The sequence below is a fragment of the Typopeltis vanoorti genome, chromosome 7, assembly GCF_054136105.1.
Source record: "Typopeltis vanoorti isolate ZY-2024b chromosome 7, IOZ_Tvanoo_1.0, whole genome shotgun sequence".
Lineage (NCBI taxonomy): Eukaryota > Metazoa > Arthropoda > Arachnida > Uropygi > Thelyphonidae > Typopeltis > Typopeltis vanoorti.
In genome coordinates this window covers 154,365,455-154,391,680 of record NC_143555.1, presented here as the reverse complement: position 1 = coordinate 154,391,680, position 26,226 = coordinate 154,365,455, and the positions used below count along the sequence as shown (strand labels likewise).

Sequence of the window (26,226 nt, the reverse complement as noted above, 5' to 3'; positions counted from 1 at the left end):
GAAACAAATTTTCTGGCACTTGTAAAAAAAAGAGAGGAACAAGATTTCCTGGATTTCCAACACTTGTGGCTATTTACTGGATTAATAACTTAGATATAAACTTATAATATCTGATTGATAGAAGAATCCTAATTTTCGTATTTGTAATTTCTGCAGGAGTTGTTTATATATTTAATGTGTTTGTGCTATATACATATATTTAGAGATGTCGAGTTTATATCTTATATATATATATATATATATATATATATAAAATTCTATTTATATTTTAATTATATACATACTGTTATAATTGTCACCGACACTGTATATGTTTCTTCTTCTTGCAATGTAATAGCCATACAATAAATAACTAGTTTTTCCATTTGGACTTTTCATGTCCACTTTCTGTGCTTTTCTTAAAAAAGGAATTCATGATATACAGGTTTTCTTTTTCTGCAAATCTATTAAACTTGCTTCTCTGTCATTTCTCATGCCATATCCAAAATTTCCCATTGAGCTTTCATCTGAATGTTGTATACCAATTCTAGCATTAAAGTCTCCCATTACAATTCTGAAATGATTTTCCTTTATTGTAGAGTTGGGATACATCATGATAGAAGGCTTCAATTTGTTCATCAGCATGATTTATTGTTGATGCATAGACTTGGATAATATTAAGAATGTATCTTTTTGAGATTTCAACAGCAATACTTGCTATTCGATCAGTTGTGCTGTCAAATTTTATTATGCTGTTCTCCAATTTTTTGTTGATCGTGAATCCAACTCCACCGATTCTTTCCTTATCTTGGCCTCTGTGATAAAATATGTCTCCGTTTTTTAATTGAAGAATTTCTTCATCATTACGTCTAACTTCACACAGTCCAAGAATGTCCCATTTTAGTTGTTTTAGCCCTTCAGTTAGCCATGCTTCGCTGCTCAGAGTCCTACAGTTTAATGTTTCAAGGTTTATCTTTAGTCCAGCTGTTTTGCTAGAAATTTGGAGTTCATGGAATACGAGTCTGTAATTCATGCGCAGTTGAAGTAAAGATAACTATGGCATCTGCAAAGCATAAATGGCTTAAATATCTTCCGTTTATCTTCAGACCTTTCCCTTCCCAATCAAAAAGTTTGAATATTTCTTCTAGGCATGCTGTGAATAATTTTGGAGATATTGTGTCATCCTGTCTTATATCTCTCTGTATTTCCACAGTACAGATGTTCCCATTGAAATGAACTGCTGCTGCGGTATTGGTGTATGCTGATTTGATGGTCCTCATGTATGGCTCAAGAATACATATAGATGTGTGTGTGTGTGTGTGTGTGTGTGTGTGTGTGTGTGTGTGTGTGTGTGTGTGTTAAAGATACCGAGAAATTTTATAAACTTGGTTTTAATCCTTTTTTCCCCAAGTAAGCCAAGTTTGCGACTGTAGTATTTTCAGGTCTGAGGCAACTCATGGTAAAGGTGGCATAAGCTCTGATCACTTGCCTAAGTATCCCATAATACAAAGCACATATCCTTGTAGACATGCATAATGGGAAGGATCACTACCCAGACTGGTTTCGACCTTTATTGAGATCTCGTCAGTGGGAGCCAGACCCAGAGGTGGTGATACCAAGGTTGAAGTAATACAGAACTTATATTTACCTGTACGAGTTGCCACAAGGTGCTTTGACCTCATTAAGTAAAAATCTCAGGATGAGAGAAAGATGTAGAAAGTTTTTTTCTTTGGGTGTGCTGTATGTTAAAGATACCAAGAAATTTTATAAACTTGGTTTTAATTCTTTTCTCCCAAGTAAGCAAACAAGCAAGTAAGTCAAGTTTGTGCTGGAAGTTTGCTTACTTGGGGGGAAAAAAAAGATTAAAACCAAGTTTATAAAATTTCTTGGTATCTTTAACATATATAGTACACCAAGGTAAAAAACTTTCTACATCTTTCTCTCACCCTGAGATTTTTACTTAATGAGGTCAAAGCACCTTGTGGCAACTCAGATAGGTAAATATAAGTTCTGCATTACTTCAACCTTGGTATCACCACTTCTGGATCTGGCTCCTACTGACGAGACCTCAATAAAGGTCGAAACCAGTCTCTGGGTAGTGCTTTTGCACAGAATTGGTTGCTTTCCCTGAGATGTGAAAGGCTCTGCTTGGGGGTAGGTTTTTGCCTGTCTCTGAGTGGAGCCACCACTGAGTTGGACGTCCTTTGGTCACTTGTAGGGAGTGGTCTGGGGGACTGCCTAATTTTTAGAGAAGTCTTTACTTAAACAGCACCTCAATAAAGGTTGAAACCGGTCTGGGTAGTGACCTTTCCCATAATACATAGCACTATACATGTCCGAAGGATATGTGCTTGTATTATGGGATACTTAGGCAAGTGATCAGAGTTTATGCCACCTTTACTACAAGTTGTCTCAGACCTGAAAATACTTCAGGTGCAAACTTGGCTTACTTGCTTGTTTGCTTACTTGGGAAAAACCAAGTTTATAAAATTTCTTGGTATCTTTAACATATAGTACACCCAAGATAAAAAAACTTTATACATATATATATTATATATATATATATAATATTCTTAATATCAAACATTTTTATTAAGCATAATTCAAAGTGTTCCCCAGTGAGTAATTACCAGACCCTCTTTGCAGTGCTAAAAACCACTTATAGATGTTGAATAACAGTTGAGATAGTGTACACCTTTGTCTTATATCTGATTTTATATCAAACCATTTTATAATACCTGCCATTCTGAAGGATGATTTATAACTTAAGTGCAGCTTGTATATTTGTATCATATTGAAAGTTTTTCCGCTTGGTTATATTATAAATTGAAGATGCCAAGAAATTATATTCTTAGTTTCATCCTTTATCCAAGTGTAAGCAAACAAAGTTTGCACATGAAGATGATGTGAAAGCATTCGCCTCTATATATGAGGTTGCCCTGTCTTGAAGTTACTTCATGCAAAAACTTTGTTTGCTTACACTTGAATAAAGAATGAAACCAAGAATATAATTTCTTGGCATCTTTAATTTATGGTCTATATCATGTTCTATTAACATCATTGAAATGTGCTATTTTAAGTAGCTTTGCTCTTGGCACCTTCTCCAGATCTTTAAAAAAAAAACAAAAAAAACTTTAATTCAAATATTTGTTATATTCTTATGATTTATCAACTGTATCTGATCTTATACTGAAAAGTTATATTTGGTTCTGAACTCTTCCTGTCCTTTTTTGAAGTTTCTTTTCCACAGTTTTGCTTAGCCTTTCCTCAAATATGAGTGCATATATCTTAACACTCGGTAGATGCCGCTATCAGAACTATGTTGTTCATCTGGAATTCAACACTCTGACCAGGCCTTCTGGGTTATGCAGTGCATCCACTGTAAAACTGCTATACCTCCATATATAAGCATTTCTGGTAAAATATCAGCTGTGTTTAATATAAAAAAATATAAGCCTCCTGCTGTGTTTCCACATTTCAGATTTTTGATGGATTTTATACTTCAGCTATCAATGTATATTCCTTACTTAATTCCTCTTGAATATTTTCAATCACTGTTCTTCCTCTTCTTCTTTCATTTAAGCTATGTTAAGTAATTTTTTCAACCCTCTTCCTTATATTTATAAATGGTCTACTCTCACCGACTTCAAACTCTGTTCGCAGTTTGATAATAACACTCTCCATCCTACTCATATAATAAACGTTGAAGTGCTCAAATATTCCAAGCTTAAATATCTATGATATGTACTTTAAACACTGCTCTTCGCACCATCCTGTAATGGGGAACAACAACAACCTGGTCATCCTCATTACTTCCAAAACAGTTTTGCCTGTTTTCTTGCAAAAAAAGAACTTATTCTCCACTTTTAATAATGCTCAACTTGAGAGTCAAGACCAGAGCTCTCATCCTGGAATGATTCTTACTCCTAGACTTTAATCTCCTGAGCATAATCATATCACTTCTGTAACATTTTCAGTTTCCAGAAAACTTGGCATATGCATTCACCCAACACATCACTTCTCTCCTGCCCAATTGTTTGCTCTGTACAAATCAAGTCTATCCAACCTTGGAATAGTGTTCTCATATTTGGTGTAGTGCACCAAAGACATCTCTAAAATTTCTTGATGCAGTCCAGAAGAGAGCAGTTCGGCTGATTAATGTCTCATCTCTCACACTCTTTTCAGCCACTACCTCGTGGACAATCAGGTTTCAGATTGTCTCTTCTTCTGAATTCCATAGTCACTGTTTATGAAACTAGTATCCTATGCCCACCATTTCTGATAAATCTACAGGAACTAAACAGCAGCAGTTGCCGAACATCCTTTTATATTAGAATTGCAGACTCACTGAACTAGTTACTCCCAGTCATCTTTTATTCTTTCCACCTCAGTTCTGTGAAACAGCTTCTCCCCATGAAATATTTCCTAAGGACTACTGCCTGCAGCTCCAAGAAAAATATTAACAGTTACTTTGCTCTTGGACCCAGCTGCACATTTATTTGCTTATAGGCCTTAAGCCTCTAGTGTGTGAGAGTGATTAAAAAAATAAAATTAATTAAATAAATAAAAATTATTTCACACTTCTGAAATATCTTTACCTTCAGTTTTCATGTCACTTATCATTTTCTGTTCCTTTTACATTACTCTTTTCTCCATTTTGAAGCTTTCTCAATACCCTCCAGAACATTTTACCACTTTTATACTATTTATTTTCTATATTCTTACCAAAGTCTTCACATGACTTTTGTTTATTACATTTACAGCTTTTTTACATTTTTCTCTATTTCTTTGAGAATACCTGCTGACTTATCTGCCAGGATTACTTGTTTAACTTCTTGAGTCTTCCATGAAGTTCAGATTATTCTGCTGTTGCCAGACCTACTTCATCACCTGCCATCCTTGCTGAATCATTGTACACCTTCAGTAGTTAAAATAGTGTGCTGTTGAAGACTAGTTATTGTAGGGAATTTACAAATACAGTAACCCTCGTATAACGCGGTACTTATACAACGCAGTTTTGATATAACGTGATCTACAAATTGTAGTATCCCTTGTTGAACATGGTACTCATACAACGTGGTTTTGATACAAGACGGGCTACAAACTGTAGTAAAAATCAAATTTTATCTTCGTCAGATTAGCGTCTGCTCGTATCCTGCATGTAGTTATAAATAGCAAATTTATATTAGGGGAAATACCCTTTAGCATGCATGTACATCAATTGATTACTGTATAAAGTGTTTATTGTTGAAAATTGTCTTCGTTTTCTGCCAGGAAAGCGCATTAAAAATCAGAAGTGTGTTAATCTCAAGCTGAGCACTTTATTTTTTAGTGAGTTACATACAATATGTAATGCTTTTTTTTTTTTATGCAAAAAATGTATTTTTATAGTAATGGCCACTTAGAGCTCTTTTGTGATATGGTTGAAAACCAAATTAGTGAATTAATTGATGGGGAAATAGATTTAAATGAGAGGAGGAATTGGTACAATTAATAGATGACGTCGAACCAAATGGCGGGGAAAGTTCTGCCGAAGATTTTGATTGTGATGAATCCGTTAAAGAATTCAATTTAAAGAAATTAGCAGAAGGATTGAACTTGGCAAGAAAGTTATTTTATGGATAATGATCTCTCAATGGAGTGCTCTGGAAAATTCACGAGACAGTTGGATATTTGTTTAGCTCCATATTATGAACTTAATGAAAAACTGCAGCATAGTGGTAAGCAAAGTCTTATTACTGATTTCTTGATAACTAAATCAGCTTAAGTATGCAATGAGAATTATACAAATGATGTTCCAAGAGATTTCAAGTGATGACAACGTTTGGGCCACTCGTAAATAAAGAACATCTACGAAATGTTAGTTTTCAAGACAGTGATGACGATTAAAATATGCATTTTATTTTATTTTGCCTAAAACATTTATGCATTATTTGCAATGAAGTTTACGTACAATTTATAATTTTTTATAATTTTATACTATGTATTTGTTTCATAGTTTATATGTTTTCTTAACTTACATGAATTACCTGAATTAAATAAAAATATTTTTTTTTGTTGGATATGTCCTTGTTTATATAATCTTAAAAAAAAACGGTTTCAGAATCTAACCCTTCTTTTTCTATGTGATCTGAGTGTTGCATAACACATTTCTATTGAACCTAACATCCGTGTTGTACGAGGATTACCTGTAGTTGATATTTTTATCATTACTTGTATTAATATAATCACATTTATATTCTTTACTTTTTTATGCATGTTATACTTTTAAAGAATTTAGATTGGGTTAATTTTTTTTTTTTTGAAAATTCACAGTCATTTATTGGTGTGAAGAGGTGATCACCTTAACATCCTTATCCTTCCATCTGCCATTGGTAGAGAATAAAATATAAACATTATTTTCCATTAGCAGATCTAAGAGCAAGGAAGAAAACAATCATGCTATAGAAATGTATTACAATATTTATAACAAGTTGAAAATTTATAGATTTAAAATTAAGATTGGAAAGAGAGAAAAAGAAAAACTACCTAAACCAACTTAACTATTATTATTATTATCATTACCACCCCAAGACCTCATGGAGTCAAAGACTCATTTGGGAGGTCCTTTTATCACACACACAGCTCATCATACCGTGTTTTAAACACATTCAAACTCTTTGCAGACACCACATTCTCAGGCAAGGCATTCCAATCATTCACAACTCTGCATGAAAAAATACTGCCTCTCGCTCCCTTACTCACACCCTCTTTATTCAGTTTTCAGGGATGACCTCTGGTTCTCCCCTGATCTCACACTATTCTCTGTAACACTTCTCCAGCATTGATCCTATAACAACCCCTTACCAACTTGTAGATCTCTATCATATCTCCCCTCTTCCTCCTGTCCACCAGACTCTGCAAATTACATCTTCTCAATCTTTCCTCATACTCGACATTCCAGAGGTCAGAAACTACCTTAGTCAGTCTCCTTTGAACCCTTTCCAACATCTCTTCATCCTTCTGAAAACCAGGTGACCAAATCTGGGCACAATAGTCCATGTGTGGCCTAATCAAAGCCTTATACAATGGAACAAGAATCTCCCTACTTCTACACGTCAGTGTCCTCCGCATCATTCCCAGAAGCCTTTGTGTTGTCTTCACAATTTTGGCTATGTGGCCACTAAATTTCAGATCCTTATCTACTATCAGCCCCAGATCTCTTATTTCTTCCACCTCCAACAATATATTCTCACCAAGCATAAATTCTGCATCTCATCTTTGTTTTCCAAATTTTAAAACCTTACATTTTGCAACATTGACCTCACATCCCCATTTCCAAGCTCAATCACTCAATCTATTCAAGTCTTCCTGTAAGGCCGCAACATCTTCACTACACTTCATGATTCCTTCCAACTTTGCATCATCTGCAAACAACTGAATATCTCCATCCAAATCTTCACCTATATCATTAATATATAAGTTAAACAACAATGGACCTAAAACAGATCCCTGAGGCACTCCACTAGTGACTTTCCTTTTCCTGGATATCGCTCACCCATACACAACTTGTTGATACCTAGCCAGTCTCCAATCCAATGCACCAATCTAATATCCAACCCCATCTGCTCTAGTTTGACTGTCAACCTATCATGAGGTACTCCATCAAAAGCCTTTGTGAAATCCAAGTATATTACCGTGTATCCTTTTCCTCTGTCTAAGGAAGCAGTCACTTTATTGTAATAAGTAAGTAGATTACTAAAACATGACCTCCCTTTAGCAAATCCATGCTGTCTATCAAAGATGATACCATTGTTATCAACCCAACTCTGGATCCTAGATCTCACAAGCTTCTCCAACAACTTAACCACAACACCTGACATACAGATAGGATTATAGTTTGATGCTTGAGTTCGATCACCTCCTTTATGAAGTGGCACAATCTTGCCATCCTTCCACTCCTTAGGAACTTAATCGAGTGCAAGACTCTTATTAAAAAAATATGTCAAGGCAGATGTCAACTCCCTGGCACATTCTTTCAGAATACGTGGTGATATATTATCAAGTCCCACAGCCTTATTAACATCTAGTTTACTCAACTCCCCATACACCTCTTGCTCACCTACAGTCAGTCTCTCCTCCCCATCATCAACTACTCTCAATCCCTCCATGAAGTCACATTCACAAGATTGAAAGATCTTCATGAACTGCTCATTAAGTATCTCCACCACACATTCTGCATGAGCTGTCTTTATACCATTTTCTCCAATCAATGTCATCCTTCCATAATTATTCTTTCTTTTGCTGGCTACATATCGAAAGAACTCCTTAGGATTCTTTTTGGCTTCATTAGCCAACTGCTGTTCATACCTCTCTTTAGCTACCCTCACCAACCAAGTCACCCTCCTTGCTTGGTCTTTGTAGACCTCATGGAATTGGTTATTTCCACTTCTCTTATGCTGCCTCCACAATGCCCTTTTTCTCTGTATCGCATGCTTAATCTCTTTATTCATCCATCTCACACCCACCTTCTTTAACCTTCTCACCCTTGGAATACATTTAGGCATTGCATCTACTAAACAGTTTTTGAAAATCCCCCAAGCTGCATTGATCTCTTTTCCAGCTAACTCCTCATTCCACGCTACACCTGCAAGCTGTCTCCTGAGCTCTTCATAATCCCCTCCCCCCTTGTAGTTCCTTTTCTCACAGAGGTCCTTGCACTGCTGGCAACCACCCAGGTAATCACCTCATTTACAATTACATCCTCTGATGAGATGAACAAATCAAAGACCCTCAATCCTCGTGTGCCCTCTGTTACATACTGTCTGAGGTAGTTATTCCTCAAAAACTCAAGAAACTCATTTTCTTTACTTCCAGTTGCCATTTCATCATTCCAGTCTATATTGCCATAATTAAAATCACCCATAATGATCACCCTTTTCTTATTTACTTGGCTAATTTGATTGTACATTTCATTATCACCACCATCCACATTACCTGATCTATAACATCCCACCAAGTATTTGATTCCATTCACCTCTATCTCACACCATACTGCCTTAAAACCATTGGCACTATTTCTCTCTTGCATCTCCACTTTATATGGACATAACTCTTTCTCTCTCATCAATAGCCCCCCCCCCCCCCTCTGTCCTCACGAAACACATCATACCCTTCCATCTCTATTCCTGCCAGGATGTCATCCTCTTCCAACCATGTCTCACTTATTCTGACAATCTTTGGGTTAACAGACGCAATTAGTGCAATCATTTCATCTGCCTTGTTTCTTATACTTCTAGCATTTGTACACAACACAACAGCTCATTTCTGGATCTACAGCTAGTTCCACTGATACTACCACTCCCTCGATGTGATCTCTCCTTGTTCTGGTGTCATTTCCCTTTCTGCTTCTTTATTTTAAAACCCTTTTCAATTCCAACTGTTTCCTCTTGATCCCTGGTCATCCCATTCCTTTCCTGCATACACATGCTCACCTCCTCTTGGAGTATCCACCTTTCTCATGCTGTGTACCCCTGTCCATCTTGAGCCTCCCTGTTTCCCTGATCCTCTTGCACACCCATTCTCTCATTTTCTATACTCATACCACTCACTTCCCCATTCATAACCACCTCTTCAATCTCTCCTGTCTTACTCTCCTGCTCTTCCACATCACTTCCCACTCGATCTGATTCATTCTCTCTATTCACTTCTCTACCTTCCATCAGGAGTCTCTCCAAGCGACTCACGCCATAACCACTCAAATGCAGTGCATCGCTCCCATACAGCTCACTTCGTCCCTCAAACTCATTCCACACATTAACAAACTGTACTCCCATCTCCTCACACATTTCAGCCAGCATATCATTCTTAATCCTTGCTCTCCGCCTCATTTCACCACTGTCATATCTAGGCAACACGCTAACTACCCTTCCTGTCACACTATTCTCTTTTATCCTTCTAAGCAGCCTCCTGATATCCATTCTGACACACTCTTTGTCCTCTTTCAAATCATTCGTACCTATTAATACTATTAACTCTTTTGCTCGCTCCTGCCTCATATCCAATGCCTCAATCACTCTACTGATTTTAGCACCTGGAAAACATACCTTGTGCATTCTGTCCTCCAGCACACCTTTAATAATGGAGTTGCCATACAATGCCACTCGCTCATCTTTCGTTAACTCTTTCATTCCATCATTATTTATTTTAATATTTTTTACCTGAATTTTCTTAAATTTATTCCGCATCCATTTCATTTCTTGCCTCTTCCAATCCAATTCAACTTTCAGATCTCGTGACACATTCGCTCTCTCTATCATTCAATCTTTCTAACTCTCAACCCCCTCTTCTTACTTTCACTCACATTCATCCTTCTTTGTTTCCATACTTTCGGTCCAACATGCACCAACTTTCACTATCATTCTTCCCATTTTCACACTCATTCATCTTTCTTTGTTTCCGTACATTCGGTCCAACATTCATCCAACTTTCGCTATCATTCTTCCCATTTTCACACTCATTCATCTTTCTTTGTTTCTATTCTTTCAGTCCAACAGGCATCGAACTTTTGCTATCATTCATTCTTTTTTCGCTATCATCCATTCTTTCGATTTTTTTCACTTTCGATTTCTGTGTCACGCCATTCTAGTTTCATTCGTTCTCTCAATTTCGTTTCCTTCCGCCACTCTCACCTCACTTTCGTCCCTTTTAACATCTGTTACGGTTTTCAAATCGCTTTTTTTTCTGATTTTTTAACATTTTTTCGCCTCTCTTTCAAACGTGCACCCATTTTCCCTGAGACAATCTCGCTACTTACACTTTCTGTCATCAATTTCATATTTGCATTCATCAATTCCTCGTTCAAATTACACTTCGCACACACCCTCATTCTATCCTCACAAATATCCACAAATCATTTATGTAATCGAAAGAATACATATAACAGACCTCACACTTAACGAAACGACTGAAATCTAAATTAAAGTCATGGAATGACAGTGCCGCCACCATTTTTTGCAGGTTACTAAGTCTAATAATAACGATTTCGTAATTAATTTTGCAAAAAAATCCCCCACACTAATAAAACCGGTAGCGCACAACGTTTACAGCCTTCAGCACTTCAGCACTCTTACTCAAAAAATTATGCATATATATTTAATTATTCCTAGAAAACTTATCCCAATCAGGAGCTCTTCTTATACATGTCACTGTGCTTAGGAGAGTACCAATTAATTCAACTATGCATCTATAGTTTAGATTTTCCTTAATTATAGAATAATCTGCAATTCTATAGTGATATAAAATGTTATAATGGTTATTACTTGCAGATTTTCTTTGCCCCTGAGGCGATGTTATTCTATTTATTTATTTATTATAAACAATTTATTATAGTCACATCACACTTTGTCTTAATCACTGTTTTCATGAAATTCTCTTGGAGTTTTTTCATTGAATTGTGAATTTTTGATAAATGTTTTTTTAATTAATTGTATTTTCAGTAATTAGCTTTTCATTGAAATGATTTTTCATTTCATTTTTTTCCCCCAATAAAGTGTGATTTTAGAAACTGGCTTTTGAAGAATTGTTGATGAAACTGTACATTACTAATATGAACTGTCACTTTGAAATGATCTTCCTCTTTTTTTTTTCTTTTTTTTTACTTTGGGTGAGCAGATATGCTGTTCACTGAGTCATCTATGATCCTATTAATTATACTTTATCATGCATTAGTTTTTGTTTTATTTAAAATATATAATATGCAGTATTATATTTTTAATTAAATCATGGCTTCTTTGGAAGTACAGTATATTGACCTTTAGGTGAATGAACTGTCAGTTATTGAACTCTTAGGTTATACGACTAGTAAATTGCTCTCTTAATGTAGTTCGATAATTGAGGGATTAACCTCCCTTTTCCTCCCCTCATGTCTTACTTTAGTGGGCAAGCAGATATGATGCTGACTTGGCTATTCTTGAATTATACTTTATTATATATTAGTTGGTTTTATTTAAAATGTATAATATATATATATATATATATATATATATATATATATATATATATATATATATATATATTCATGATTTATTAATTCCATTTTACATATTTCAGGATGTAGTTTTTTATCACCAGGCTTTTTCATTACATTGTGAAACTACCTCTAGATATTTCATAATCATGGCTAGTAAGATTTCCCTTTCAAAATTGAAAGGGAAAGCTTCTTCCTCTCCTGCACCTCTTATGGCATTCCGTTTTAACACTGCTGAAGAAGATTTAGAAGAGTTGTCATGTGACAAAAGTGATGCACTGATAGAACATACAGCAACAACAATCCAACGTGAAAGATCTGCTCCAGTACTTTCTCTTCCTTGTGATGAAACAGTTAGTCCAAATTTTGCACATATGGGATTTCTATCAGAAACAAGAAGTAAATACTTTGGAGACATCAAAGAAAATAGCTTTACTACTATTAGTGCACAAGATTCATTAGATGATACAACACCAACAAGTGAAGAATCTTTAAATTTCACTCAAAATGAACAAAACATTGAAAGCTCGTCCTGTTTATCTTTACCAAAGAAACCTTCATTGGATGGGAAAGACTCTCAGGATCCATCTCCAGTGAAAGAATCTGTAAGAGAATATCTTGCAAAATTAGGGAAGAAACCAAATTTAGAAAGTGGATCAAATCCAGATACAGAAAGTTGGTCTATTTTGAGTGGATTAAAAGGAAGAGTAGCAAAAACATTAGGAGAAAGAATAATTAAAGAACATGGTACTCTTCCCTTAGGCTCAAGTGCTGAAAAAAGGAAAGAATCAGACATAGTAACACCTGATGACAGCAAGAGTACTGAAGTGGAAAGTGATGCAAATCGTATTAAAATTCCTTCTTCTATAGCAGTGCAACCTATTTCTGTTGGCGAAATAAATCATAGCATTGTAAATAATTTACATATATCTTCAGAAGAAGACAGAGATTCCTCAGAAGAAAAACATTCCTATCATGATGCACAAGATGATCTTGAAACTTCAAAACTCATAATATTGAAATCTACGTCTCTGCCTCAAAAACGAATGCCATCTCCTACTCACAGTACAGGATCTCAAGCTTTGCTCTCTCCAAAACGTATGCAAGTGTCCTATAAAACAAATGTGTCCATGACTCTCTCAGCTTTAATAGCAAACAAACAATGGGAAGCAGATATTGGTGAAGAAGAAGAGACCGAATCTTCTGAAAACGTCTTAAACTCTGAAAGTGAACGCTTCATGGAATCAGTGGACAAGAGGGAGGTTTTGAATAAATTGGAAGAGAAAAATCCTGCACGAGACTTTACATTAGAAAAAGGCTTATGTAGTTGTGTCCTTGCACTTCTGCAGTTATGGTTTAAAGAAACAAAGACACTCTATGAAAACTTTAAATCATCATGGACAAACTGTGTATTATCAGTATTAATTCTAGTTACAGGTTGTTTACTAGCTCCCCTTCCTCCATACTTCTCAGGTATGATTATGGGTATAGTTTTGATGGCAATCACCAGTGCTTTAGTATGGTGGCTATTTAAACCAGTTGAACATTACAAAATACTTTCTCATCCAGACATCAGTAATTTACCTCCTTTACAAATTCTCCCTTCTAATCAGGAAGAGGAATCAGGAATATATAAGGTAATTATTCTTTGTTTGTTAAAACTATTTCATATATGTTTTTAGATAATTATCATAGATATAGAGACACCTCACCTTATTTCCTAATCTAAATATTTGATGCATACCTTTGAAACTTTGTACATCTATTTCCAGAGTTCCACTTAACTGGCAGTCCTATTTCCAGTGCTCCACTTAACTTGCCAGTCTGGTTGGCCAGGTAGTTAGCATATCTGCTCTACAACAGACTAATTTCAAATCCTGCTTTGGGCATTGATATTTGTGATTGTCTTTAGGTGTGAGGTGAATTTCATCACCTAATTTGAGGCTGCTGTCCTAGTTATTGGAAGATTTGAAAATGTTCCATGTTTGATTTCTAGTGCAGAGTTTTGGACTGTGTAAAAAATACATACAAAAAATGTAACATTAATAAATAAAAAGGGGGGGGGAAATCCTTATCCTGACCATGGCACGAATGTAATCTAGGTTTGCAAAAAAACCATTCATGGGTGAAAGTCACATAAAACAATTTAGTTTGTTCATAAAACACAGGACTTTATTAGTTGTTACATTAAATAAATTAAGACTAGTTTCACCACCTCAAATAGAACTAGCAGCTTCTTCAGGGTTAGACACATGAAAACAACTATACATATAAAAAAAATCACGAAGTTGATTAAATGCCGAAAAATCGTTCTGTCATTTAACGTAAATGCTGTAACAGTTAATGAAATGGATAAATTCCTGCTGCAATGTAATAGGTATCAATGCCTGACATGCATTAGCTGTCTATTGCTAACTCCAGACCATGCATTGAACCTATTCAGTTTCTACATTATTAGGCAATTCATTCCATGCAAAGAACCTATGCTTCACCTGCTGACATCCCCATTATACAGCTTCCAGGGATGGCCTCTTGTTTGTTCCTAGTCTCTCTTGAAAAATTTTCACACTAATCTAGTAACAACTCCTCGCCATCTTTTTTTTTTTTACATATTAGTCCTACACATGAGAGGTTGTGAACCCCGTAGCGCATCATTGCTGTTTATGAGGAAGTGTTCAAGAAGAAAGAAAGAAAGAAAACACATATGTTTATGAACAACTGAAGGTTTCCTTAGGGAAAGCTGTGTGGGGAAAGACTGCTCCAGAACATATAGGTAGAGAGTATTAAAGAGAAGAATGAGAAGTTTAGTTTCATCCTCCTCTTTCACATGTTTGAAGCTGGGCAGTGAATGAATTGTTGACCAGTATTGCCCATGTGTTTATGGGTTTGGAGCAGTGGCAGTTAAATATTTACTGACAGCAAATATCTAGCTTGGCCTGATGAGTAAAAGAAATGGAAGCTAGCTTGAGTTATTAACTTTGGAGTCTCCAAGGAGGAATATCTAATTGGGTAATTAGCAGAGGCATTACTTGCTCATTTTGATTGTGTGCTGTCATGTGGGTTATGCAACCCGACCTACAAATTTCACGTCAATTTGACCACGTATGCATCGGCGTGCGTCTGCAGAAAATTTTCTGGGGAGGGGGGAGCAAAGCTTGGAGACAAATAATTACATCAATAAATTTTTATAATTATTGATTTAATTAAATAATTATATCATTAAATGTCTTTTAGCTTTTTTTTTGATGTAATTATTTGTTGATGTAAACTAAATATATTATTTTCATTTTGCATTGATTAATGATCTTTAATTCTTGGGAAAAAAATAGGTATTCAGAATTAATAGTTTTTAGCACAGTTTCATATATAAAAAAATTGACCGACATATTTTATTAAAAATTGACTAATTAATTAATCCTAAATTAAATTATTTTAGTTTAAAAGCAAAAAAAATCATAAAACTAACAAGTAAAATAATATTAAATTACATACACTTACGAGGGTGTAAGATTACATATCTCAATCAATTTTATCATTATAATGTGTGGAATTTTTTAACAATCTCGAGGGAAGTGCCCTGTTCCCCTACCCTCACCCCACATACACCCATGACCATGTGATTGCATTTTATCGATGTATGAAAGTTTTGAGAGGGCATAGCGCATCAGTGCTCATCTTAATTGGTCCAATGCAATTAATTGCAGGATAACTTTGAATACTTCTGCGTAGAGGGGGAAACAATCTGTTTTAGGATTTATTAGAAAACAACAATGAAGGAGAATGCTATATTTGGTTGGTATATTTGGAATACTCAAAGATGAAAATATGTGAACCATCATTTATAAAATATGTGAGAATAGGAAAGAATAAGCGAGAGTAGAAACACTCATTAATGGTAAACGAATAATTAATAATTATCATTTGTGATATGTGTGTCCTATAAGTTGCTGGGTAGAACAAATAGCATGATCCTATAATTTCTAAACATTAATAAACGAATTTATGATGGCATAATGAAAAAAAAAAAAAAACTTATGAGGAGAGAGAGGATTGCAGGAATAAATATGGTTTGATTGAGCAGCAAATCATCTTGTAAAATTTGTTCTACATGTTATGTGTATTTCTCTGGTTTGTGTATATTTCGCTCCTTTTTCCAAGAATTTTATTTTGTTTACTGAGACTCAGTATACATAACATCCGATCATTATTGGAATTATCCACACTTTCAGGAATCCTAAATTCATTAGTTTTTTTTATTTTTTTTTAATAGTATCATCGATTCTTCTGTCTTATCAATCTCACATATGCTGGTATTTTTTTACATCAACAACGTCTTATAATACACAGAATATTCAAATGATTGTTGTGGCAGGTACGAATGATTTGAAAGGAGATAAAATGGAAATGATAGAAGACCTGAATGAATTGTTTGAGGTAGCAAAAGAAAAGAGTGAGAGAGTTAGAATGATTAGTCTTTTGCCACGGTATGACAGTGAAATGTTTAAAAGGAGGGCCATAATTGCGAACGACTTTATGCGTGGGTTATGTATGACGAGTGGTGTGAAATTTGTGGACGTGTGGAGTGAGTTTCATGGGCGAAAGGATCTATATAAGATGGATGGCTTGCATTTGAATGGTTACTGTGTAAGAAGACTTGAGAAAGTGTTGCTGAATGTAGTGGATGTGCAAATTCAGGGAAACTAGATTTGTTAGGGGGGGGGGAGTAGATATACAGTCCTAAGGGAGGCAGTTGAATGTAAGAATGAATATAATATGCTAGAGCAAATAAGGACAACAAATCAGAGTGGGATAGTTAATATAAGGCATCAAGGTAGGGTTGGGGCTAATAGGGGTCTTAAATTCATATACACTAATACTAGGAGTATTAGGAACAAGAAGGAATAGTTTTTGGCCATGGTTGGCACTTCCAGACCACAGGTTATTGGTATTAGTGAAACATGGCTGACTGTAGATGATATAGCTAGTGGGATTGAATGTGATGGGTATAGTGTGTTCAGGAATGACAGAGAGAATAAAATGGGAGGAGGAGTATTGTTGATGATAGATGAGCTACAGCCAAGGAGAATAGAAGTTGAATTGCAGGATAGAGAAAAGAGCACATTTGAGGCCATTTGGTGTGAGATTGTGGCTAGCAGAACTAAATATACAATTGGGTGCTGCTATAGACCAGGTGATGGAAAAGATGGTGGTGACAGTATGCACAAGCAAATAGAAGAAATGAGTGGAAGGAGGGTGATTATTATGGGAGATTTCAAATATGGTCGCATTGATTGTAGTAAGGAGAGGACACACGGGAGGAAGGAATTGGATTTTATGTGGTTATTAAGGGATAACTATCTGCAACAGCATGTAATGGAAAATACTAGGGGTCAGAGAGTGCTTGACCTAGTAATTACATCTGAGGATTTGGCTGTAACAAATATGACCACATTGCCACCAATCGGTGAGAGTGATCATAGGGTCTTGACTTGGGAGGTGGCTAAAGGTGTAGAATTTTCAATTAAGACAGGGTACATGTGGAATTATCGGGCTGGAAAGTATGACAAGCTTAGGAGTTTGATTGGTTCAGTGCCATGGCATGTACAACTGCAAGGACTAGAAGTTGATAGTGCATGGGAGGTAGTTAAGAAGTGCTTGCATGAAGCAATGGCTGACTGTATACCTAGAGTCCGAATAATAAATCAAGTAGGGGTTAAATGGATGAATAACACCATTAAGCTTGAGCTGCAAAAAAAGAAACAACTATGGAGGGAATTTAAGGAGAAAGGTGACCAACAGGCACATGAACGGTATAAAGTGCAGGCCAGAAGGGTGACGAGTGTGGTAAGAAAAGCAAAAAAGGATTACAAAAGAACATTGGCCATGCAGGCTAAAGAGAATCAAACAGTATTTTAGATATGTAGCAAGTAAATGGAAAAATGTACATAGCAGAATGATTTTAAAGAATGTCGATGGTAGGGAGGTAACTGAATTAATTGAGTTACTGAGTGAGCACTTTGCAAGAATATATCATCCAGGTGGTGACATTGCAGAAATGAATAAACCAGTAGATTATACGGGAATTGTGGTGAATGAAGTGGAGGTGAGTAGTCTATTGCATAACCTCAATGTTAATACATCTGTGGGATTGGATGGTATACCAGCTCGTGTTGTACGAGAAGCAGCTAAAGAATTGTCAATACCCTTGACCATTTTGTTTAATTTGAGTCTCGGGTCTGGGTTAGTCCCGAGCGGGTGGAAAGAGGGGAAAATAGTTCCACTGCATAAAGGTGGTTCCAAGACTGCTGTTGTAAATTACCGACCGATTAGCATATCAGGAATCATTGTCAAGGTCTTAGAGAAATTAGTCAAGAAAATACAGGATTGGATAGATGAAAATGGGATATTGTATGGGGGACAACATGGTTTTGTGAAGGGTAGATCATGCCTCAGTAACTTGCTCATGTTTTATAACACAGTGACGGCTGAACTGGATAGGGGTAATGGGTTTACAGTGATACTACTGGACCTTGCCAAGGCCTTTGATAGGATACCACATGGAACCCTAATCAGTAAACTGGAGCAGATGGGGATGGATATAGGTTTGGTGAGATGGATAGGAGGGTGGTTGAAGGAGAGATACCAGAGAGTGGTTTATTCAGGAGTGGAGTCAAAAAGACGTCTTGTGACTAGTGGAGCCGCAGGGCTCTGTTCTTGGACCACTGCTTTTCAATTTGTTCATCAATGATATTGGAAAGCATTTGAGAGGAAGTGTTCACTTGTTTGCTGATGATGCAAAGTTGGGTAGAGCAATTGTGAGTGCACAGGATGTCAAAATTTTACAGGATGATTTTGGATAGTTTGGAGGACTGGGCTAGGAAAAATGGATGTCAATTTAATGTGGCAAAGTGTAAGGTTATGCACTTTGGGGTGAAAAGAATAGCAGCAGTATATCGCATTGGTGGAACCGTACTCCAGGAGATTGATGAGGCCAGGGATTTGGGTGTGTTCGTGGATAGGGAGTTGAAGTTTAGGGGGCACATTGCAAAAGTGACTAAAACAGCTCACAAATCACTTGGCTTTTGAAAAATACTTGAACATGCAGAGACAAACAAGTTGTTGTTCCTCTATATCGAGCCTTGATAAGACCCCATCTGGACTTCTGTGCCCAGTTATGGGCACCAGGGTTTCTTCGTGATGGGGAGGAAGTGGAGAGGGTCCAAAGACGAGTGACCAAGATGATAGCAGGTCTGTGGAATGAACCTTATGAGAATAGGTTGAAGATTTGTGGGTTGCAGAAATTGGACGATAGGCGAAGGAGGGGTGATATGATTGAGACATTCAAATTACTGAAGGGTTTTTATAAGATTGATCCAGAAGATATTTTTGAAAATATGACTGGTGGTGAGAGGACTAGGGGCCATGCATGGAAGCTGGGCAAGAGCGTGGTTGACAAGGGTGTTAGAGCTAGGTTTTTTACTTGGAGAGTGGTGAATGAGTGGAATAAGCTTCCAGAGTCTGTTGTGGGTGCTACGACCGTGAATGAGTTCAAGGCAAGGTATGATAGATACTGTGTGAATGTTGAATAGTTGTTCTTGACATGATGTTAGGGCCTCCCTCGATGAGTTTGTCGACTCCTTGGAGTTTCCCGGAACAATAATAATAATAATAATAATCGTTTTTATTCAGGAATAGATATTTTTTACTGTCTGTTGTTTCTGGAGACTAGAATCAAAATGTCTCTATATACTGATAAAAAACTTTGCACCCTCAACAGATGCTATACTGCACAAGCAAAAGAAAAAACAATTATCATTTTTCTCCTAACATCCACTTTCAAATTTTCAGTTCCGGAAAACATGCGTAAGAACTGTTTGTAATATACATCGGATACGAAAAGTGCTCAACTCATGACAAGTGAGAACATTCAGTTGGATTGGTTGACACAATAACCAATCACAGACGATAGGTGCTGAGTGAGCTCAAAATTTTAGCTCACCTAGCTAGCCCCTGCCTTCTCAGCAGTTTAGAAATATTAGAAATCCAAGAATTTGACCCGTGCTGTGCCCTCTTTATATCTTTTCGAAGGGCTCAAAGGTGTATGATTTCGAAAGCACACCCGGGCTGTTAACTCGAATGTGACGCAATGTTTACGTGGTGAAAAGTACCTTCCTCATGAAGCATTAGTACAGTATCTTGTGTTCAATTTTAGGAATCGCATGAAGTCTGCAAACAATTGGGGAGTCTTTAACAGGAATAAATGCAAAAATATAATATGGGTGATACTGACATTTCGTGGATGAGCACCGCACACCTAGCACACCCGGAATATTCACCCTTGGTAATTAGACTTTGTGATTTACTTTCAGAGATAAATAATCAAAGGAGGAGAATAAAGAGAGCAAATGAATGCAACAAAGTGAGACACAAAGAAATCTTCTACCTGAGCAAATCATATAGAAATTTCATTTGGTAACCTTTGGCATTGGATATAAGACTTGTCAAAAAAACCCATGTTCCACCTTTATTGCATTATATATGATGGCAGTTGAGGTTTGATGAGGAATAATGGTGGTGGTCGTGCATGTTATTGATGTCAGTATCGAGACCTCTGGATGTTGGCCCTTTCCCCTGGTGCACCTACTCTTGGTGGAGGGGACCTCCCAGTGTTGGTACTGCCCTTTTCATTCTTCATCATTTTCTTTGCTTTTTTTGCTGCATTTTTCACTCTGCTTCTCCTCGGTCTTTTTTTTTTTTTTTTTAACTACCCTTTCTTCCAGATCACCATCACTGGGATCTAGTGACCTGCTGCTATATTTGCTGTGTGATGTGACCTGTGGACATCTGAAAAGTCAGATCCTAGTAGTCTTGCTACTTTGGCCTCTACTTGAGCAAGATGGACAGTCCTGGATAGCCCAGCCAGGATCAGTCAGCTAGTGGGCTTGCCTGGAAGATCAATGGTGTTGCGGTAAGTCTCCTATCCCCATTGTCCCAGGGATAGGCTCAAGTCTTGCTGTGGCGCTGATACAGCATCTAGGGTAACTGGCAATCTGCTCCTGAACGCTGTCATTGCTTGCCAATCAGTAGTCATCCATGTGTGCATGGGTTTGTTGTTTATCGTTCAGTATTTTCTTCCAATGCCTCCCTGCTCATGTTGTGCAATAGATCTTACAATCTGCTCCACTGACATTTTCCACTGCTTGTGGGATGTGCTAGAGAACATATACGGAAGTGATCATTTAGCTGGTTATTTTCACAGGAACCATGTTCTCCTACACTGATACCCATGTGGAAAATGAACTAGACTGACATGCAAATTTTTTTGCTGATACAGCCTGGAGATATAGCATTTTAAAAGACCTCTATGGTCTCAGAGGACATCTTCCTGTATTTAAGAAATACAGGAAGGTGTCTTCCATATGCTTTCTCAGCTATATCATCGAGAATAGGCTGTTCCCTAAGACTATGTCTTAAGTGTTGCACTTTTTGCTATCAAAGTTAATGTAGTCACTGAATAGTTGTCTCCCAGTATAAGCAATGTTCTTTATGTTGATGACTTCATGATTTTTTGTTAATCTTGTAACATGAGGGTAATTAAAAGACAACTTCAGCATGCAATTGATCCTGTATCTCCATAGGCTCTTAGTAATGGGTTCAGGTTTTCAGCAGAAAAAATCGTGTATCCTTCTGCTGGAAAGACACTCTTCACCCAGATCCTGAGTTAGTATGGGAGAGAGCGAGATCCAGGAAAAGGAAAGTCACTAGTGGAGTGCCTCAGGGGTCTGTTTTAGGGCCATTGCTGTTTAACTTGTATATTAATGATATTGGTGAAGATTTGGATGGAGATATTCAGTTGTTTACGGATGATGCAAAGTTGGGACGAACCATGAAGAGTGGAGAAGATGTTGTGGCCTTACAAGAAGACTTGAATAAATTGAGTGATTGGGCATGGAAATGGGGATGCGAGTTCAATGTTGCAAAATGTAAGGTTTTAAAATTTGGAAAACAAAGATGGGATGCAGAATTTATGCTTGGTGAGAATATATTGTTGGAGGTGGAAGAAATGAGAGATCTGGGGCTGATAGTAGATAAGGATCTGAAATTTAGTGGCCACATAGCCAAAATTGTGAAGACAACACAAAGGCTTCTGGGAATGATGCAGAGAACACTGACTTGTAGAAGTAGGGAGATTCTTGTTCCATTGTATAAGGCTTTGATTAGGCCACACATGGACTATTGTGCCCAGATTTGGTCACCTGGTTTTCAGAAGGATGAAGAGATGTTGGAAAGGGTTCAAAGACGACTGACTAAGGTAGTTTCTAACCTCTGAAATGTCGAGTATGAAGAAAGATTGAGAAGATGTAATTTGCAGAGTCTGGTGGACAGGAGGAAGAGGGGGAGATATGATAGAGACGTACAAGTTAGTAAGGAGTTGTTATAGGATCAATGCTGGAGAGGTTCTACAGAAAATAGTGGGAGATCGAGGGGAGAACCAGAGGTCATCCCTGGAAACTATATAAAGAGGGTGTGAGTAGGGGAGTGAGAAGCAGGTTTTTTTCGTGCAGAGTTGTAAATGATTGGAATGCCTTGCCTGAGAGTGTGATGTCTGCAAGGAGTTTGAGTGTGTTTAAGACACAGTATGATGAGCTGTGTGTGCGTGATAAAAGGACCTCCCAGATGAGTCTTTGACTCCATGAGATCTTGAGGTAATAATAATAATAAGATTGGGACAAACTGTTATTCCAGTAGCAGTAGAAGAAAGTTCTTGGGACTCATCCTTGACAGAAAACTTAGTCCTTGCACATATTCATCAACTAAGAAAAAAGTGCAGGAGAGCATTAAATCTCCTTTGCTCTCTATCCTCTGCTGAATGGGGTGCAGATCGATCTTTATTTTGTGCTTATATACTCAAAGCTGGATTATGGCTCTGAAGTTCTGCAAGGCAGAATAGCCAGCATTAGCTGGGTCCCATCCATCAAGATCGTTTCTTAGGAGTTCCTGAAGAAACGATCCAAACCTCAACAAATTTGGCTGCATGAGACTTCCTCAAATTTGGGAAACCTACATCAGAAGACCTTCAGCCCAATCGCCCAAGAATTCCAACATTGCCTGCTACAGGGCACCATCAGGACTTTAGGATAAATAATGAGCTTCCTACTTCTTCCTCACTTACTGTTTGTTGTGCCTGCGTGCACGTGTCTTCTACTTAAGTTCTTGAAAATGGCAACGTGACGTTGCCGAAATATAGAAATATATTAAAATTTAATTTTAATGTATAACCTAGTACGTTGTAATTTCCTTAAATTATATAGTGAAAAAGTTCATAGTCGTTGTGGATACAATTGTAGAAAAACAAAAGAGAACAAGAATTCAGTTGAAAGCATGTGATATTATTTGCACTATCGGCTGCAGGAAAACAGCTCCATCTGCATTAATAAATATTCAAAATAAATTACAATAAAATAATTTAGTTAATAAATTATTTTATTAGTGAGTCAGTATAATTTCCCAAATTTGAGGAAAGTTTTAGGCAGTCATTTTTGTTCAAGTTTGGGTTGTAAATATGTGCTTCACAGCTCTCCTTGTAGAGTCTTTCCAGAAGATCACTTTTGTGTAACACTGTTGTGTTGTTCCACCGAATCCTGTTTTTTGTAGATAATGCATGGCTTTGCTAAACTGGATTTCTTCGGTTCTTTAAGTGAAATGTATTCCTGATGTTCTTCGAGACGAATTTGTGCAGAATGACCAGTTGGTACATAATAACATAAGCTGAAAGATTAGGGGAGTCTGTAAACTCCAGGAAAAGAAAGGGAAGAATATTTGTCTTTAGGTGAAATATGGAAGGTATTAAGTTTGCGAGCTGGATGAAAAGAGACTTGTAAGTTAATCTGTCAACAGAATCTTGGTATTTTTTCTTGAAGTCATTTATCATGAATTCTTCCTCTTACATCTTGATTTTTACAAGAATTCATATGCTTTGCAGAGAGCATAATTTTAAGTTAACATCTATGTTAGAAAAAAAATCTATTAAAGAGAAGCAAAATGTATGAATAGATTTTTTTTCTAAAACATTACAAGAGAGCTTAGTTGGTTTCAACTTGTTGCAAAATTAAAGAAGTTTTTCATTCTCCGAGAAGCAAAGAAACTGTTAATTTTTATCAGTTGCAATATTGATTCTACTTGAATCAATATTTGTTGAATTTTCTAATATATTGTCTATTGAAAAATTTGATTTACAGGATTTCTTTGGACTCAGCTAGTAAAATTTTTTTGTCAGTTAAACAATGTCATATGAGGTACTTAAGGGTCAAAGTGGTATAACTGAAAAGAGACCTCCTCCACATAGCCTTTAAAGGAATGCGGAGAACCGACCAGGGCTTCTGAGCTAATGTTCAATCCTCACCTTTTCGTGGTGCACCCTACTGGGTACTGAACGAACAAGGATGGGCTGGCAATTTGGGATTTAGCCGACCAAATTGTTATTGGCTTAAACCAAAATATCAAATGATGGTACAACATGACAGAACTTCATGCTGGATGGGGCGTCGCCTGGTTACGCAAGGTCCCCGTTATTTTTGCCACTGAACCAGGGCGAACACCAAAAAGTCAGCTACTAGAATAAATCCTAAAGCATACCCCAACTCAACACCGCCAGAGTTCAAGATCGTTATATCAACATAAGAACTACAGGATAGAGAAAAGAGCACATTTGAGGCTGCTTGGTGTGAGATAGAATCTAGCAGAACAAAATATACAATTGGGTGCTGCTATAGACCAGGTGATGGAATAGATGGTGGGGATAGTATGCATAGGCAAATAGAAGAAATGAGTGGAAGGAGGGTAATTATTATGGGTGGTTTCAATTATGGTGACATTGACTGGAAAGAGGAATGGGCACATGGGAGGAAGGAATTGGATTTTATGCAGTTATTAAGGGACAACTATCTGCTGCAGCATGTAGTGGAAAATACCAGGGGGCAGAGAGTGCTTGACCTAGTAATTGCAACTGAGAATGTGGCTGGAACGAACATGACCATGCTGCCACCAATTGGTGAGAGTGACCATAAGATCATGACTTGGGAGGTGGCTAAAGGAGTGGAATTTACAATTCAGACAGGGTACATGTGGAATTACCAGGCTGGTAAGTATGACAAGCTTAGGTGTGTGCTTGGCTCAGTGCCATGGCATGTAAAACTGCAAGGGCTGGATGTTGATAGTGCATGGGAGGTGGTTAAGAAGTGTTTGCAGGAGGCAATGGTTGACTGTATACCAAGAATCCGAATAATAAATCAAGTAGGGGTTAAATGGATGAATAACACTATTAAGCTTGAGCTGCAAAAAAAAGAAACAATTGTGGAGGGAATTTAAGGAGAAAGGTGACCAGCAGGTGCAGGAACAGTATAAAGCTCAGGCCAGGATGGTAACAAGGGTGGTAAGAAAAGCAAAAGCAGATTACGAAAGAAAATTGGCCATGCAGGCTGAAGAGAATCCCAAACAGTTTTTTCAATATGTTGCAAGTAAAAGGAGAAATGTTCATGGTAGAATGATCCTAAAAAATGCTGAGGGTAGGGAGGTAACCGAATCAGTCGATATAGTGGAATTACTGAGCTAGCACTTTGCAAGAGTATATCATCCAGGTGGTGACATTGCAGGAATGGAAGAACCAACAGCTTATACTGGAATTGTGATGAATGAAGTAGAGGTAACTAGTCTATTACAGAACCTCAATGTCAATACATCTGTGGGATTGGATGGTATACCAGCTCGTGTCGTATGTGAAGCGGCTAAAGAATTGTCAGTGCCCTTAACCATTTTGTTTAATTTGAGCCTCGGGTCTGGGTCAGTCTCAAGGGAGTGGAAAGAGGGAAAAATAGTTCCGCTGCATAAAGGTGGTTCCAAGGCTGCTGTTGAAAATTACCGGCCAATCAGCATAACAGGAATCATTATCAAGGTCTTGGAGAAAATAGTCAAGAGGAAAATACAAGATTGGATAGAAGAAAATGGAATACTGTATCGGGGACAGCATGGTTTTGTGAAGGGTAGGTCATGCCTCAGTAACTTGCTCACGTATTATAACACAGTGAGGGCTGAACTGGATAAGGGTAATCGGTTTACAGTGATTCTACTGGACCTTGCCAAGGCCTTTGACAGGATAACACATGGAACTCTAATCAGTAAACTGGAGCAGTTGGGGATGGATATAGGGTTGGTGAGATGGATAGGAGGGTGGTTGATGGAGA

General features: G+C 37.1%; 1 protein-coding gene across 1 annotated transcript in view; it reads left to right on the top strand.

Moving 5' to 3' along the window:
• The window catches only part of LOC150105227 (testis-expressed protein 2-like), a 200,413-nt gene that overhangs the window by 48,694 nt on the left and 125,493 nt on the right, over positions 1-26,226 (top strand). Inside the window, exon 2 of the mRNA XM_090396204.1 lies at positions 12,070-13,623. Within this exon, the coding sequence (XP_090252330.1) occupies positions 12,136-13,623 (1,488 nt within the window). The 5' untranslated portion in view covers positions 12,070-12,135. The remainder of the gene's footprint in view (positions 1-12,069; positions 13,624-26,226) is intronic.